The sequence below is a fragment of the Lagenorhynchus albirostris genome, chromosome 11 (genome assembly GCF_949774975.1).
Source record: "Lagenorhynchus albirostris chromosome 11, mLagAlb1.1, whole genome shotgun sequence".
In the NCBI taxonomy this organism is placed as follows: domain Eukaryota; kingdom Metazoa; phylum Chordata; class Mammalia; order Artiodactyla; family Delphinidae; genus Lagenorhynchus; species Lagenorhynchus albirostris.
This window is the reverse complement of record NC_083105.1, coordinates 58,834,987-58,850,960: the sequence shown is the minus strand read 5'-3', so window position 1 is coordinate 58,850,960 and position 15,974 is coordinate 58,834,987. Positions and strand designations below refer to the sequence as shown.

The 15,974-nt window shown below is 46.1% G+C and overlaps 1 protein-coding gene across 3 annotated transcripts in view; it reads right to left on the bottom strand.

Moving 5' to 3' along the window:
• Positions 1-1,684: 1,684 nt before the first annotated feature.
• Positions 1,685-15,974, bottom strand: part of RNF41 (ring finger protein 41) — a 26,323-nt gene continuing 12,033 nt past the window's right edge. For 2 of the 3 annotated variants that reach the window (XM_060165874.1, XM_060165876.1), the window contains exons 3-7: positions 10,182-10,294; positions 6,178-6,449; positions 5,344-5,479; positions 4,821-4,924; positions 1,685-4,019 (exon numbers count right to left, since the gene is read on the bottom strand). In XM_060165874.1, coding sequence (XP_060021857.1) covers positions 3,668-4,019; positions 4,821-4,924; positions 5,344-5,479; positions 6,178-6,449; positions 10,182-10,271 — 954 coding nt within the window. In that variant the 5' untranslated portion in view covers positions 10,272-10,294 and the 3' untranslated portion in view covers positions 1,685-3,667. Of the gene's footprint in view, positions 4,020-4,820; positions 4,925-5,343; positions 5,480-6,177; positions 6,450-10,181; positions 10,295-11,707; positions 11,756-15,974 lie in introns of all 3 variants that reach the window. The other variant, XM_060165875.1, reaches the window with a different exon arrangement.

Genomic DNA, 15,974 nt, shown 5'->3' with positions numbered 1-15,974 from the left:
CAACAAATAAGTGTTACCAAAAAAAGTTTGTTCCAGGAATCCAGACTGAGAGAGTTAAAACACATAACCTTTTGTAATGGCATGGTTCCTGGATTGGATCCAGGGTTGGACAAAAATCAGCTCTAAAACTACTTTTCTTAGACCAACTGGGGAAGGGTGAACATAGATTTGTATTAGATTAAGGATACGTTGTTAACTTTAAGCATTTGTTATTTTGGCAACGTAGAAAAATGTCCTGAATTTTCAAATGTATATACTAAAGTAAAAAAACAACAAACCCTCTCTACTTCCCTGCCCACTGTCCTGACCTTAAAAGTCTAGAACAGGTTGGCACATTTTGTGTAAAGGACCAAATAGCACATTTTAGGCTTTGTGGTCCGTAGTTCTATGGCAACTACTCAGCTCTACTGCCGTAATCTAAAAGCAGCCATAGACAATACACATAACACAAATGGGCATGGCTGTGTTCCAGTAAAACTCTTCCCACAAAATCAGGCAGCAGCATGCAACCTGTAGTTTGCCAACCTCTGATCTAAAACAAATACACCTCTTGGAGAAGTCTTTCCTGGAACCTATCAGAATCAGTGGCTTTATCTTCCCTCTGCTCACATATTGCTTGTGGTAAGATCCACTTCCCACATTTATGATGTCTTCTTATACACTCATCTCAATTAGGGAGTAAGTTCTTTGAAGGTAGGTGCCATTTGGCTACATGAACCACCCCCCCCCAGCCCCACCCTAGTGAGTTCTTGGCGAATAGATATTCAATGAATACTGTTTCCAAAAAAACAAATCTACCTTAAAAGGAAGATTTGGCATCATTCATGACATTCAAAAGAATGAGCAGCAGGTTCTAAAAGTAATTTTGAAGCTTAAAAAAAAAAAAACAAGCACTACCGGTCTCATTAGAGTACATATATTGCCACTTGTGCTCTATACTGTGATACGTTCATCAGTATCTTCTAATCAGACCTCGTATGTATGAAAGTGTAGTAAATTCAGTGGGCACAGGAATGTCCTTATGCTTTTCTTTTTGGCGCCACTAAAGTATCTAGAGTGCTATTAGATTTGTGTTAGGTGCACGATAAATGCTCAACAAATTTATAATATGGTACACTGTGGTAAAAGAGTTTTTTTCTCATGATAGGGAGGTGGCAGCAAATGCCTACAAAAGGGTTTATCAAGATTTGACAACCACAGCAGGTGCAGTCATTCCAGGTTCCTTTCCTCCTGTGTACTTTCTTGGTTAGGAGACACTGGGGGTGGAGGCTTCCCTGCCTTCAATGGAATCCCAGATTCCAAAGCAAAGGTGTTTGTGGGACAAGGGGGAAAGGTACTTGGATATCGTCTATAGAAAATGTCCCCAAATCCCAGAACACATAGGGAAGACATGGATTTGGAGCAAAGGTAAACCCTGAAAAGAGCACAATTCAGATGACAGGTGAGAGTGCTTCAGCTGTGCAGAACAGGAGTCAGGAGGGAAGGATGTAGGAGGGTACACAAGGCAAAGAAGATATGAGGTGCACACTCCTCCCAGATAGAACTCCTCCTAAAACAGAGGTTAGTTCTAAGACAAGAGTAGGTTACAAAGCAAGGAAGAAGTCAGGGGAATTAAGGTGAGAGAAAGGCCAAAGCAGACGAGAACCTTCATGAGGGGAGTGATGTGAATTAAGAATTGAGAGAGTTGAGTAAAAGATTTATTATTAGTGCAGTCAACACCATGGAACAGCACATATATAACACAACTAGCAACCTGCAGAGACACTAGTGCAAAGGGTAGGGAAGCCTTAACTGAGCTTCCTGGCTCCATCTTAGGGTGACAACAGGAGGGTATGGGCCTGGGTAAGGCAGGCAGGGGCAGAGGGGAATGGAAGAAATGTAGTAACCAGACTAAGTATAGCAGCGTTTTCAAATTCCTGAGCACAATGTCCTGGAGCTGGAACATATGACTGTTCCTCACCCCCTTCAAGCTGTATTCCCTCCTCCCCACAGTTCCAGTGGAGCCATGACCCAGCTACCCAGACCTACCGCAAGCTGGCCTGGAAAAAAGCTCCAAAAAGAGCAGCTTTATGGCCTCTCTCTCCAGCCCCACTTCCACCTGCATATCGCGATAATCATACCCACTATTCCTCCCCTTCTCTAACTCTGCTAGTCACCCCAGGGATTAAGGAATGCCCTGGGCATCCCGAAATGCAGCTGAAGTCCTAAGGGGGTATGGGTGAGACAGCACAGCCTGTACTCAGAGACATAATTTCTATCCCATCTTGCCTGATGAAGCTTAGAACCCAGCTATATATATATCTCCAAGGAAACCGGGTGTTGGGGGGAGTGGCGGGCAGGATTTCTTCAAAATTAATACTCGAAGTCCAGAGTTTTACAGTGAGACCCTAGATGGGCTGGGAGCAAAGTTCTCCAGAGGGCACAGCCATTGATGCGGGACTGTCACATCCATCACTGGAATAGAGGAAGCTCCTCATCTCAGATGGGTTATGGAGGACTGGGGCAGACTTCAGTTCAGCCAAGGACTCCCTTAGCCTTTCCTATATTAAAGCCAAAGGTTGTGCTGAAAAGGAAAAACATAAGACAGACCCCATCCCCGTCCCACCCTATCCAAAGATCCCCACAATAGGAACAGCAAAAGAAAAGTTTTAAGTTTTGTAAATTTTTTTTTCTTTTTCCTTTCTTAAAAAAAAAAAGTAAATAAATTAAATTGCCAACAATGTGGCTGGGCTGGAAAAGTGGGGTAGCCATAATCAGGCCATTCTTAAAAAAGAAAAACTGTGAGGGAGGGAGTGAAATATAAACAAACAATGGCCAAAGAAAATTATCAAAATAACTAGTTACAATCACAGGGCTGAGAGAGAGGAGTCTATGGAACTATTATGGCCTGTGCCAGAGGCAGTGCCTACCAATTTCAGCAAAAGCCAGAGAGCTGCTTCCTGCTGAGCATATTCACCCCAATGGACTAACCCCTCACCCCAACCCTGTCATTCCCTAATCGTGAGAAAGTGTAGGAAAGAAGAGCTCATCTGGAAATTTTCGGCATCCCCACCTGCACACCTGCAGACCCGGCGGGAGCCCACACCTTTAAGGTGGGCTGAACAGGGTATTGCTTGGCACAGAGGTCCAGTCTTCCCCTAAGGGCCACCAGCGATGGTCTACTGGCCTCATTATTTCTAGGGTTTTGTTCCATCCTTACCATTTCTTTAGGATGTCTGCTCCCCAGAGCCACCCCCTAAATGCTGTTTAGAGAGTCAAAGGCCTGCCTGCTCTGGATTCCCTGGTTTTGGAGGAGGGGAACAGTTAGAGATGCCTCACTCCATCCTGATCCTCTAGAGAAAATGAGTATCTTTGTGCTTTCTGAAAACATCTGGAACCAGGACCCTAGGCAGGAAAACAGAAATAGAGGTGGGGACTTTCCCAACCAGATGGAAAATATACAGACATTTTAGGGGAAGAAATTAGGCAAATGGAGGGAATCTGGGTTTCCCACCTGAAAGCCTGAGCAGAGTGCCCTGGGGCCCTCTTCAGTGGCAGAAGAGCAGGGAGATGTGTGGCTCTAGCGTTAGCCACGGAATTAAGGAAAGTGGGGAGGACTCAGGGCCCCGCTGCTGGAGTGACAGGATTTTCTGATTTTCATCTCTTCCAGATAGCCCGTCGAGATCTCCTATATCTCTTCCACGCCATGCGCAAATATCATGACAAGCCCTGGCTCCTGCACCATGTCATCACCCATGTGCTGGTTCTCACAGGCCATCACGACGACAGCCTGCTTGCCAGGGATGCGCTTGGCCACGTAGTTCTCATAGTAACGCCGGTTCATCTGTCTTGTCTCTAGTGTGGCCAGACCCTGGGGCCAGCTACGCTCATGGGCATTTTCGATCAGCTCGTTGACAATAGACGCAGGACAGCCACTCTCCACCAGGGAGCGCTTGATTACAGCCTGGAGTACAGCATCTGGGGTGGAGATCATCCCTCCCCAGCGGGTCACTCGTGCCGGCTGCAGGGAGTTCACCCACCTGTGTGGAGGGATTTGGAGGTGGTCAGTCCAGCTCGTCCCCTTTCTCTGCATTGGCTTTTCTCCTAATAGGAACGACTGCCTGCTCTGCACTCAACCTAACTCGATTCCTCCTTCTTTCCTTCCATCATTAGTTCAGAAACTCCAGATCTTTCCCTAGTTGGTCCCATCCGAGTGTCACCACATGTTACTCACCAGATTAAACTCCACGAGAGTAGGGTTCCTGTTATTTTTCTTAAAAATCCCAATACTTAGCACATGGTGCCTGGCATGTAGTAAGTGCTCAACAAATGTGTACTGAATGAAGCAATTATTCCTCTATACTGTGTCCCTCGCAGCACTATTTGCACTATACAGACTGACTCACAGTTTAGTCTATGAACTATGCAGAACTCCAGAACTGAAAGGGATCTTAGACTTTGCTTGTTTACTTCACTTGTTTTTGCTGTATTTTAGATCACTTTCCTGGATTTGTACTCTCTTCTTCTCTGAACTGTAAGCTCCCTGAAGTCAGGGACAATATCTTCTCTTTTTGGTCTTCCTAGCACTCCCACAGCCTTTAATACAGGGCTTTGTACATGTGGGTACCCATCTAACTCTTGGGTAAGCTTTCCCTTCCAACCACCCAAAAGAATATGAGATCCTCTGCTAGGGTTGAAGGTTATCGCCTCCTCCTCTGGCCCTGTTCTTCATCCCAACACCTGAGAAGCAGTGGCCCCAGCCCAGGCCTCTTCTTACCCTCCCCCCAGGGCTCAGTGCCAGGACGTGGGATGAATGACTCCACGTCCTGAGTGACACTCACTCTAGGATCTCGTTGTACTCAATCGTCTCCTCCAGGCTCTGAAGGTTGGGGTTGACACTGCGAATTGCACGCATGTACGCCTTGAGAAGCTGGATGTCTCGTTTCTGTGGGGGGGGGGAGGAGAACAAGGGATAATGGCTAAGACAGACAGTAGATGAGAGACAAAAGTTTGTCTGAGAATGAGGGAAATGGAGAGATCTGAGGAACAACCAGAGTGGAAGCTTCATGAAGACAGGGATACGACTGTATCATTCCCAGCTGTATCCCCAGTGCTTAGCATAGTGCCTTCAAGGGAAGGCATTTGATAAATGTTAAGTAAATGAATGCCACTGATGGGATGAAGGGAAGCAAGAAGAGCTCCAGCCTGATTCACTGCTATGCACAGGCAGAGTATCCACTGACCAGGCTCTCAAGCGCACGCACAGATCTGCCGCTCACATCCACGCCTGCCACCCACAGGCCACGGGCGCGAGGTTATCTGCATGTGAAAGACATGTGCTGCCCTGTGTTCTCTGCGCCCTACCTGCTCTGCCAGCTGGTGTTTGTGTTCTGCTGAGGTCTTTTCCAGCTCTGCAATTCGTGTCTGCTGCTGCTGTACCACTGAGCGCAGGTGCTTAATGCAGTTGTGGTTTGGCAGCTCATCTTTGGGCATCTCCAGGCTGCCACCCAGGGTGGGAAAAGAACAGGATAGGAGCATTAATGGGACATGTGAGCAAAGGCAGATAACTGCTGAGAGGGCTTTTTCCTACCTGAAATGACTAACATTCATTCATTTCCAACATTCAGGCGCCCTCTTGCTTATTGCCTTCATTTCCTTCTCCCCAGCTCTCCCTTGTCCCTTTGCTGTCTACTTCCTCTGGGCCTCTTTCCCTGTCTAAGACAGTGTTTCATCTCCCACGTGGCTCTCCTTTCCTCCTACAGATTCTGCCTGTGCACTCATTCCTTCTGAGAAGCCCTAGATTCACAGCCCTAGCTATCAGTATTTAATCAAATATTTCACACCCCAAAGAAAGAAAAAATAGGACAACAGGGAATATGAGAAGCCTGGATATTAGAGCAGTCAATCTGACAAAGAGAAAAGTAGTACTGGATGAAAGGGAGGAATAAAGTATATCAGTCTTTAGTGGTATCACAGAGATTGCTGAATTGCTGTCTCCCTTCTTTCATTAAAGCAAGAGCAAAAAGATCGTAGCTCGGAAAGCAGCACGGGTGAGATCTTGGAGCAGGGAGCCAGGGGGGCCAGGAACACTCCTTGCCTGCAGGAGACCTCTTCAGCTAGCGAGCAGGGGATCCAGAGACAGGGGTATAAACGGGAAGGCCCTTATCTGTGTGGGCGGAAGAAGGGCAGGAATCTTACCCACAGCCCTGTTCACAGGTCACAGGCCGTTTTGGGTTGTGCTCACAGTCACTGAGGTGAGACATGAGGTTGTCAAGCCGGACAATAGCACTGCAGCCAAACACAGCGTTGTCGCAGGCGATCTGCAGCTTTGACAACATGTTCCGCATGATCCGAGGTACTGGGCGCAGGTGGGCGACCGTCACAACACTCCGGTCCACCGGACACGTCTGCTGCTGAGAGAACCACTGGGTGATGCAGGCGTTGCAGAAAGCATGCTCGCAGTGAGGCGCCTAGACGGGAGAGCAGCGCAAAAGGGGCACAAGAGAATTAGCAGGAGCTAAGAGCCTGGGTACGATTAACTCCGCAAAGCCAATCAAGCCTCTGCGCAGCTTCTAGGACCAGAGGTCCCTGGGGTCACAGCAAAATATAGATCTACTATGGGCAAGGCATTGTGGCGGACAGGCTTCAGATATGTTTCCTGTGCCCAATAGTCCAAATGGATTGTGACATAAGACAAACAAGTAAAAAGTTATATAACAGTAAGAGATATAAATAATATTCCAGGACAATGAGAGAGAGGACATAAGGTAGTCAATTTTTTTTTTTTTTTTTTTTTTTGCGGTACGCAGGCCTCTCACTGGCGTGGCCTCTCGCGTTGCGGAGCACAGGCTCCGGACACGCAGGCTCAGCGGCCATGGCTCACAGGCCCAGCCGCTCCGCGACATGTGGGATCTTCCCAGACCAGGGCACGAACCCGTGTCCCCTGCATTGGCAGGCGGACTCTCAACCAGTGCGCCACCAGGGAGGCCCAGTAGTCAACATTAATTGCCAACTGGATTACATACTCAATAATTGCCAAAGAAATCCAGAGGAGGGTGAGATCTTTCCAGTCTAGGTCAATCAGGGCAGGTATTTATGGACAGGACAGAATCTGATATGGGTCTTGAGGGATAAGTAGAGAGGAGGCGGGGGCAGAGATTTACTGGCAAAAGTTCAAAAAAAATTTTTTTTTGGCCACACCAAGTGGCTTGCGGGATATCAGTTCCCCGACCAGGGATTGAACGTGAGCCACAGCAGTGAAAGTGCTGATTCCTTAACCACTAGACCACCAGGGAACTCCCCCAAGTTCTTATTTTATGAGGCCCAACCTGAGGCGTTGCCCTGAGTCCCAATGACCAGGGCTACCCTCCAAAACAGGACTAGATTTTTGTAGAATCACATTCTTTTCAGTTTCACAAAGATCATATTTCAGCCTACTTCCTTGATAATGCAAAGAGAGAGGACTCTCTGGCCTCTGTGGAGATACAATCTGGCCTCCAGCATGGGACAAACACAGTAGGCACTCACTAGATGTTGATGCATGGATGAATGACTCGAGCACTTATTATGTCCCAAACATTTTGCTACGTGCTTAAGATAAAAAAAAACAGACAGTTTCTGCCTTCAAGATGCTCACAGACACCAAAGACTGTAACACAGAAAGGCTTCATAAGGAAAGAAGTCATTCTCAATATCATTAATCCAACTGTCAGTACATTTTTATTTTTCACATAAAGACATATTTGATTCTTTTCAAAATCTTATAGGCCCTCTCTCCAAAAAAAAATCCTGTTTGTCTACTTTTCCCCGTCTGTACTGCCGCTAATCCAGTTCAAACGATCATCTCTCATCTATATTATTATGTCTTCTAACTGGTTTTCCTACTTCTACCTTGCCTCTTTATAATCCATCCTACATTCAGCAGCTGTGATTGTTTAAAAAGGCAAACTAGATCATGCTTAAAATTTTACAATGGTTTCCGATTACACTTAAAATAAATCCAAACTCCTGCTCAGGACTTATAAAATTGTTTGATCTGGCCCTGTGCCTCTGGCCTCTCCTCACCTCACATCATGCTCCCAGCACTGACTTCAGCCATTCTGGCTTTCTCTCTGTTCCCTGTCCACACCCTGCTCATTCCTGTCTCTTGCTTTTGCTGCTCCCCTTTGCCAGAATGGCCCCTTATCATTCAGATCTCAGCTCAACTGAACCTCTTTGGTGACCTTCCTATCTAAACCTGCCACCTCTGCAGAAGTATATAGAATGCGGTACCTTTTGTGTAAGAAAGGTAGGCAAATATACATATACATTCATACTTGCTTCTATCTGCCCACACACACACTGGAAGGATACCAAATAAACTAGTAAAAATGGTTATATATGGGGGGATTAGGTGGACTGGGACAAAGATGGATGCAAGACTGTTCACCATATCTCTTTTTTTTTTTTTCACCATATATCTTTTTATACTGTTTTGACTTCTGAACCATATGAATTTATTATCTATTCAAAAAATAAATAAATATGATGTAGGGAAATCAGCATCCCTAGCAGAGGCTTTCTACCCTTGGAAATGTGTCTGGAACCTGGCCTGCTCCTCAGAAGGTAAAGCCTGAGTCCGGGTGGGAGGGGGGGAGCTTCTGCCTTAGTCACCAACTGCCACTGACTTCTCCACATGTGACTCACCTCAAATGATAGTGCTAGAAAACAGACAAGGCCCTGCCAGGGTGGGGAGGGAACTGACATATCCCATGACCTCTTGACACCACCAGGAGAGCTTGCTCCACACCCAGCCAATCTGCTTCTAATGGTCCAGGGCTAGCTGCCACTGGAATGCAGTCTGATTTTCATTCAGCTCAGGCATCTGTTCTCCTTTGGGTAGTTGAAAACTGGAGAGTAAGAATAAACTCCAAGAATCAAGGGGAGCCCCAGGGAGTGGTATTAGCAGTGAGTGGGGGAAGGGTCATGCGACCTCACTAACTGGTGTCCTGGTTTGGAAAATGGGATTATCTCCAGCTAGCCAGGAGCGGCAGAGGATTAATTGGTATTTACAGAGTATAGGCAATAAGGACCGTGCAGAATGGTGTCCCATGAATACAACGGTTAAGAATTCATCTCACTCATTATACTTGCCTGGTAATCATGAGCTTCTCCTCATACCTGCCCCAGGAAGATACAATTATCTCTGGTCTGGCAAAGCCAGTAGAGAAATGACCTAGTGAAGGTGGCAGCTTTCATATCAAAATGCAGAGTACATGGCTGCATCAAAAACTTTTTTTTTTTCAGTAAATCCCAGGAAGAAACTAGGTCAATTCACACAGTTCCCCACCTGCGATTTGTTAAACAGTACGCAGGCCCGCAGGAAGACCGGCTGATTACCTGAAACACTGTATCATGAAAATGGAGAGAGAACTTATTAGAAGAGTCCAGGAGTTCAGTCATGGGTAGGAAGATGGAACCTAGTCAGAGCCCCTGAAGAGAAAAAGAAGCTACCAAACTACTGTCAAGAGGACAGAAACAGTTGACCATTTTACAGCACACAAGTCTCACAGTGACCTCTGAAGAAAATCTGAACCACTGTACTTCTGTGATGTCCACCTCTCGACAGACTCTGGAAGGCCCTATTCCTCTTGTAGCGGCCACTGCTCCTTTGCACCAAACCTCTATTCTGTGTGTGTCAGGAGTGCGGGGAGTGGGGGAAGGGGGACCTGAACACAGTGGCCCCATTTCCTATGAATATATATTTTTTAAATTTCCAAATGTTCCAATTATGTTTTTCTTTTCATATATATAAATTCATTTATTTATCTATTTTTGGCTGCGTTGGGTCTTCGTTGCTGTGCACAGGCTTTCTCTAGTTGCAGAGAGCAGGGGCTACTCTTGGTTGTGTGCATGGGCTTCTCATTGCGGTGGCTTCTTTTGTTGTGGAGCACAGGCTCTAGGCGCGTGGGCTTCAGTAGTTGCAGCATGTGGGCTCAGTAGTTGTGGCTCGCGGGCTGTAGAACGCAGGCTCAGTAGTTGTGGCGCACAGGCTTAGATGCTCTGCAGCATGTGGGATCTTGCCAGACCAGGGATCAAACCCGTGTCCCCTGCATTGGCAGGCGGATTCTTAACCACTGCACCACCAGGGAAGTCCCTGAATATTTTGTACTAGCTCCACTGCCATCTACTGCCCCACCAAACCTGCCATCAGACCGACTCACCTGGACTGGCTCCTCCAAGACTCCACTGCAAATAGGACAGATAAGGTCTTCGTCAACATCCCCCTGGAAACGGGTTACATCATACCCCATGTCTCATCACTGAAACCCAGGTCCTGGAATGAACAACAGAGGAAAAAAGAGGCCAGTTCAGATGATTACAGATATGTGCCAACTTGATCTCATTGCCAAGATTCGTTCATTTGTCCGATAAATATTTGCTGAGAGCTTACTATGTGACAGTCATTTGGGTGGGGGGGGAGCTGACTCAAGAAATTTAATTCTAATGGGAAAAGATTTTATATAAATATACACTTAAAATATGAAGTGATAGGCTTCCCTGGTGGCGCAGTGGTTGAGAGTCCGCCTGCCGATGCAGGTGACGCGGGTTCGTGCCCCGGTCCGGGAGGATCCCACATGCCGCGGAGGGGCTGGGCCTGTGCGTCCGGAGCCTGTGCTCCGCAACGGGAGAGGCCACGGCAGTGAGAGGCCCGCGTACCGAAAAAAAAAAAAAAAAAAAAAAAAAAGAAGTGATAAATGCTTTTAGGGTGAGCACAGGGCACTATGAGGCCAAGAGATGTGGATACCTGACCCAGGCCGAAAGGAGAGGGAGGCTGAGAAGTTTTCCAGGACACCAGTGGGACGAGCAAGAAGTTAGCTAGGTTGTGTGTGGGGGGCGGGGGGAGCCAGGGCAGGGTGGGGCATTAGGGTTTTAGGCACATGAAAGAGCATATTAAGAGCCCAGAAGGGAACTTCCCTGGCGGTCCAGTGCTTAGGAATCCCCCTTTCAATGCAGGGAACGCAGGTTCGATCCCTGGTCCGGGAACTAAGATCCCATGTGCCCTGGGGCAACTAACCCCGTGCCGCAACTACTGAGCCCGCGTGCCACAACTAGAGAGCCCACATGCTCTGAAGCCCACACGCCACAACTAGAGAGAAGCCTGCATGCCGCAAGGAGGGGCCTGCGTGCCACAACTAAAGAGTCCATGTGCTGCAACTAAGACTCGACATAGCCAAAAATAAATAAATTAATTAAAATAAATATTTTTAAAAAAAAGGTAAGAGGGGATATGATGAGTTCAGGCAACTGTAAGTGGTTCAGAAAAAGTTCGATCTGAGGGGTGCAAGAGAGGGAGTGTCAAAATACAAGGCTGGAAAGGCAAGTAAGGGCCAGGCCATGAGAAGTCTTATGTAAGGAGTTTGGACTTTACCCTGAAGGCTATGGGGAGCCACTGAAACACTTAAAAGGAATGATGTGATAAAAGTTCTTTTTTAGAATCACTCTGTAAACAGGGGTGAGATTAGAGACAGGAAGAACATCTAGGCAGGAGAGAAGTAGTGAGAGTCTGAATTTAGGTGGTGGTGATGGGAGGGAAGTTCAGGAGAACAAAGACTCAAAGAGCAGCGAGGCTGCCATGCCCCTTCTTTGGGCTCCTAAGGGTCAAACCCAAACAAGACATCACTGAACAGTAAGTGAAATTCCCCTGTGGACATCCAGCCAGTGGGCTAATTGGAGCAAGGATGGGTACCTGATATAAGGGCAGACAATCTGCAGACCAGCCATCAGCTGTGATGTCCTGAAAAAAATGAGCTGAGTCAATCATGTAGTTCTCAGGAATTCAGAATCAGGCTGTTCAATTTAAAAGGGTGGGGAGTGAGGGATTTCCCTGGTGGTCCAGTGCCACGGCCCAGGTTTGATCCTTGGTCAGGGAACCAAGATCCCACAAGCTTCGTGGCATGCCAAAAATTAAAAATAAATAAATAAAATTTAAAAATAAATAAATAAATAAAAGGGTGGGGAATGGGATGGATGCAGAGAGGCCTTGATAGGTCAAGTGCAAGCTAAAGTACAGCACTGGACTGAGTCAAGACTGACTGGATTTAGATGCCCGGTTCTACTACTCATTAGCTGTGTGACCTTGGGCAGGCTTACGTATACTTCCTAAGCCTGCATGGCTTTTTTGTTTTTTTTGCAGTACGTGGGCCTCTCACTGTTGTGGCCTCTCCCGTTGTGGAGCACAGGCTCCAGACGCGCAGGCTCAGTGGCCATGGCTCACGGGCCCAGACGCTCCGCAGCATGTGGGATCCTCCTGGACCGGGGCACGAACCCGTGTCCCCTGCATCGGCGGGCGGACTCTCAACCACTGCGCCACCAGGGAAGCCCTGCATGGCTTTTTAAACAGATAACACTGGTATAAGTAACAACAGAAGTGACTCTCACAGAGTTGCCCTCAAAGAAACAATACATATAAAACATTTAGCACAATGCCTGCTGGCACATACTAGGCGCTCAATACACAAGAGTAACCATTATTTAGGTATACATTTTTTTTTTTTTTTTTGGCCAAGCCACACAGCATCTTTGTTCCCCAGCCAGGAATCCAACCCGTGCCACCTGCAGTGGAAGTGCGGAGTCCTAACCACTGGACTGCCAGGGAATTCCCTATTTATGTACATATCTAATTTCTACTACTTGATTAAAAATTCCTTAAGAGTAGGAACTCAAGTGCTACATCCAATTTAGCACCAAGCACAGTTCTTTACAAAACAGTAAAATGTTTGGTGTGATTAAATGTTGCTTTAACTGGAAGTTTCCCAGCAGAGTACAGTGGACATGTATTTTGCCTACCTAACATCCCATTTTCTGTAAACAGCATCACAATTTTCCTTCAGGAATCAGAACCTGTTTCCTAGTGGACATGTGACCCAACCTAGGACAGTGAGAGAGATGCCTGGGACTTCTACTGGAACTCTCATGGTGTTTGCATAGCGGTAGGATGTACAATTCAGAGTGGTCAGTGGCCATCTCTGCCATTAATGAGGACAGCCTACTTACAGAATGACGCCATAATTGGGAATTCCCTGGTGGTCCAGTGGTTAGGGCTCTGCGCTTCCACTGCAGGGGGCATGGGTTCAATCTCTGGTCGGGGAACTAAAATCCCACATGTCACACAGCATGGCCAAAAAAAAAAAAATGATGCCATAATGAAGAAAGCAGAGCTGAGAAATCAAATTCAGGTGAAATCATTTGAGGGCCTGGATTCAGCCATGCCTGACGCCACAATCATTTTCTGAACATAAGTTACATGAGTCAGTAAATTCCCTATTATGTTTAGGCTGGTTTGAGCTGGGTTTTTATCTCTTTAAACTGACAAAAATCCTGATTAATGTAGGCTAATGGAGACAAGAAATCACAAGGCTCACTTTGGAACCACTTATTTTTCTTTACCCATTTTGTATAGGAACAACGATACCCAATGACACTGCTACAATTACACTGACCTCCATCACCACCACTTCTCTGTATTCTTGTTCCTCCATCTCTAGGGCCTAAGTTCAGGGCCTTGGGCTTACTAACAATCCCCCTGAAATTGTCACTCTAAACCACCTTGGTCTGGCTATCTTCCTCTAAAATAGGGATATCCATCTATTTGTCTCTCCTCAGACCTTTGACCTTCTGTTCCTATGCCAACATTCCCTTGAATAATCCATCAACAGTAATGGATTAGAGTGAGTACATGAAGGGTAATATTAAAGACATCATAAAGTGAAATGTGAAACCCAGAACTAAGGCCCCTTGTGATTCTCCTTGTTGCAACTCACTGAACTGAACAATGAGGACAGTGGTAAGACAGCCAAGAGCAGTCCAGTGTCACTGTCCTGTGGACCTCCACTATTGAGAGCTGTAGTGCAGACCATGGCGTTGTTCACTTTAGGAATTCTACTCCCTTTCTCTTTCATCCACATGGCTCCAGGAGAAGCTGCCTCACTAGTACTGTGAGACTTTAACCTAGGCAGCAGCTGACTGGGACAAGGGTGAGCATGCAACCCAAGCAGGGCCAATGGATCCTATCTCTGAGAATTTGAGCTTGATACCAAGAAAGATGAGTTGGTCTTTCTTTGCCTGTCATGTGGACTGAGGAAGACAAATCTACAGAAGGAAAGAAAAGACTGAAACAGACACAGTGAGAAAGGCCTGGATGAGAGCTGGAAAGTCCTGAGGCTTCAGAGTGACTGGTTTGTTCCCAAGACCCAGTTGCCTTCCTATCTTTGGCTTCTGCAAGACACCTCTTTTTTTTGTTTGTTTTTTCTCGGTACGCGGGCCTCTCATTGTTGTGGCCTCTCCCATTGCGGAGCAGGCTCCGGACGCGCACGCTCAGTGGCCATGGCTCACGGGGCCAGCCGCACCGCGGCATGTGGGATCTTCGCGGACTGGGGCACGAACCTGTGTCCCCTGCATTGGCAGGCGGACTCTCATCCACTGCGCCACCAGGGAAGCCCTGTGTATCCTCTTTTTGCTTAAGCTTTGAGTTGGGCTTCTGTACCTTTTAAAATTTTATTTATTTGGCTGCACCGGGTCTTAGTTGTGGCAAGCGGGATCTTCGTTGCCGTGTGCAGTATCTTTAGTTGCGGCATGCAGGATCTTTTAGTTGCAGCGTGTGGACTCTTAGTTGCGGCATGCGGGATCTAGTTCCTTGACTGGGGATCGAACCCAGGCCCCCTGTATTGGGAGCACGGAGCCGTAACCACTGGACCAGGGGGGAAGTCCCTGCACTTCTGTATCTTACAGCCAAAAGAATCCTGGCTCAAACAACAACAAAGAGACAGCATACAGCATTAGAAGTTTGGAGAGGGATAGTTTAAATTAGGACTAATGAAGGCGCTAGGACACTAGGATTAGAATTAATCTGAAAGCTATGGGAGCACCTGAAGGATTTTTGTTGACATAAATTTACAGGGTTTAATTTTTTATCCTGACAATTTCAGACTTACAAAGATCCCATATATCCTTCATACAGACTCCCTAAATGTTAACATTTAACCACATTTATTTTATCATTGCTATATATATACACTGATAGATGGATAAAAATTTTCTGAACTGCTTAAGAGTAAACTGTAGACTTGATGCTTTTAACCCTAAATAACTTTACTGTGTACTGTATTTCCTAAAAAGAACATTATTTTATATATTGATAGTAAGATTATGAAAATCAGGAAATTAACATTGATGTAATACTATATTTACAAACCTTTTTTCCAATTTTTCCAACTGTCCCAATAATCTCCTTTAGCAAAAGAACATTCAAGATTATGCTGAATTATGTTATGCACTGAATTGTCAAGCTTCTTTAATCGTTTAACTGAAAAAGTTACTAAATCTTTTTTGTCTTTCATAAATTTGACATTTTTAAGAATACACACCAGGTATATGAGAATGTCTCTCAATTTGGATTTGTCTGATGTTTCCTCATGATTAAATTCAGGTTTCATTTTGGGCAAAAATAGCAAGGAAGTGGCATCGTGTTCTCAATGCATCATATCAGGAGCACATAATGTTGATTTGTACTGTTCCTGGTGATACTAACTCTGACCCTTTGGTTAAGTGCTGTCTGTCAGGTTTCTCTACTCTAAGAGTTATTATTTTTTCCTTTGTAATTAGTATAAATGTTGTAGGGGAGATTCTTTAAGTGTGTGTACACCTGAAGGATTTTTAAGAAATTGACATGATCAGCTTTCTGTTTTAGGCTGGCAGATTCTGGTAACTGTACAGAAAATATAGGGGGTAGGGAAGATTAGAGAAAGTGAGACCTTTGTAGGAGTTTATTTAAAATTCAGATTAAGAAAAAGTATAAAGGCTCAAACCAAGACATTTCAGAGAAGGAATCAGGAATCAAGCAGTCCAGTGGTTGGGACTCTGCGCTTCTACTGCGGGGGGGCCCGGGTTCGATCCCTGGTTGGGGAACTAGGATCCCACAAGCTGGGTAGCGTGGCCAAAAAAAAAAATAACATAAA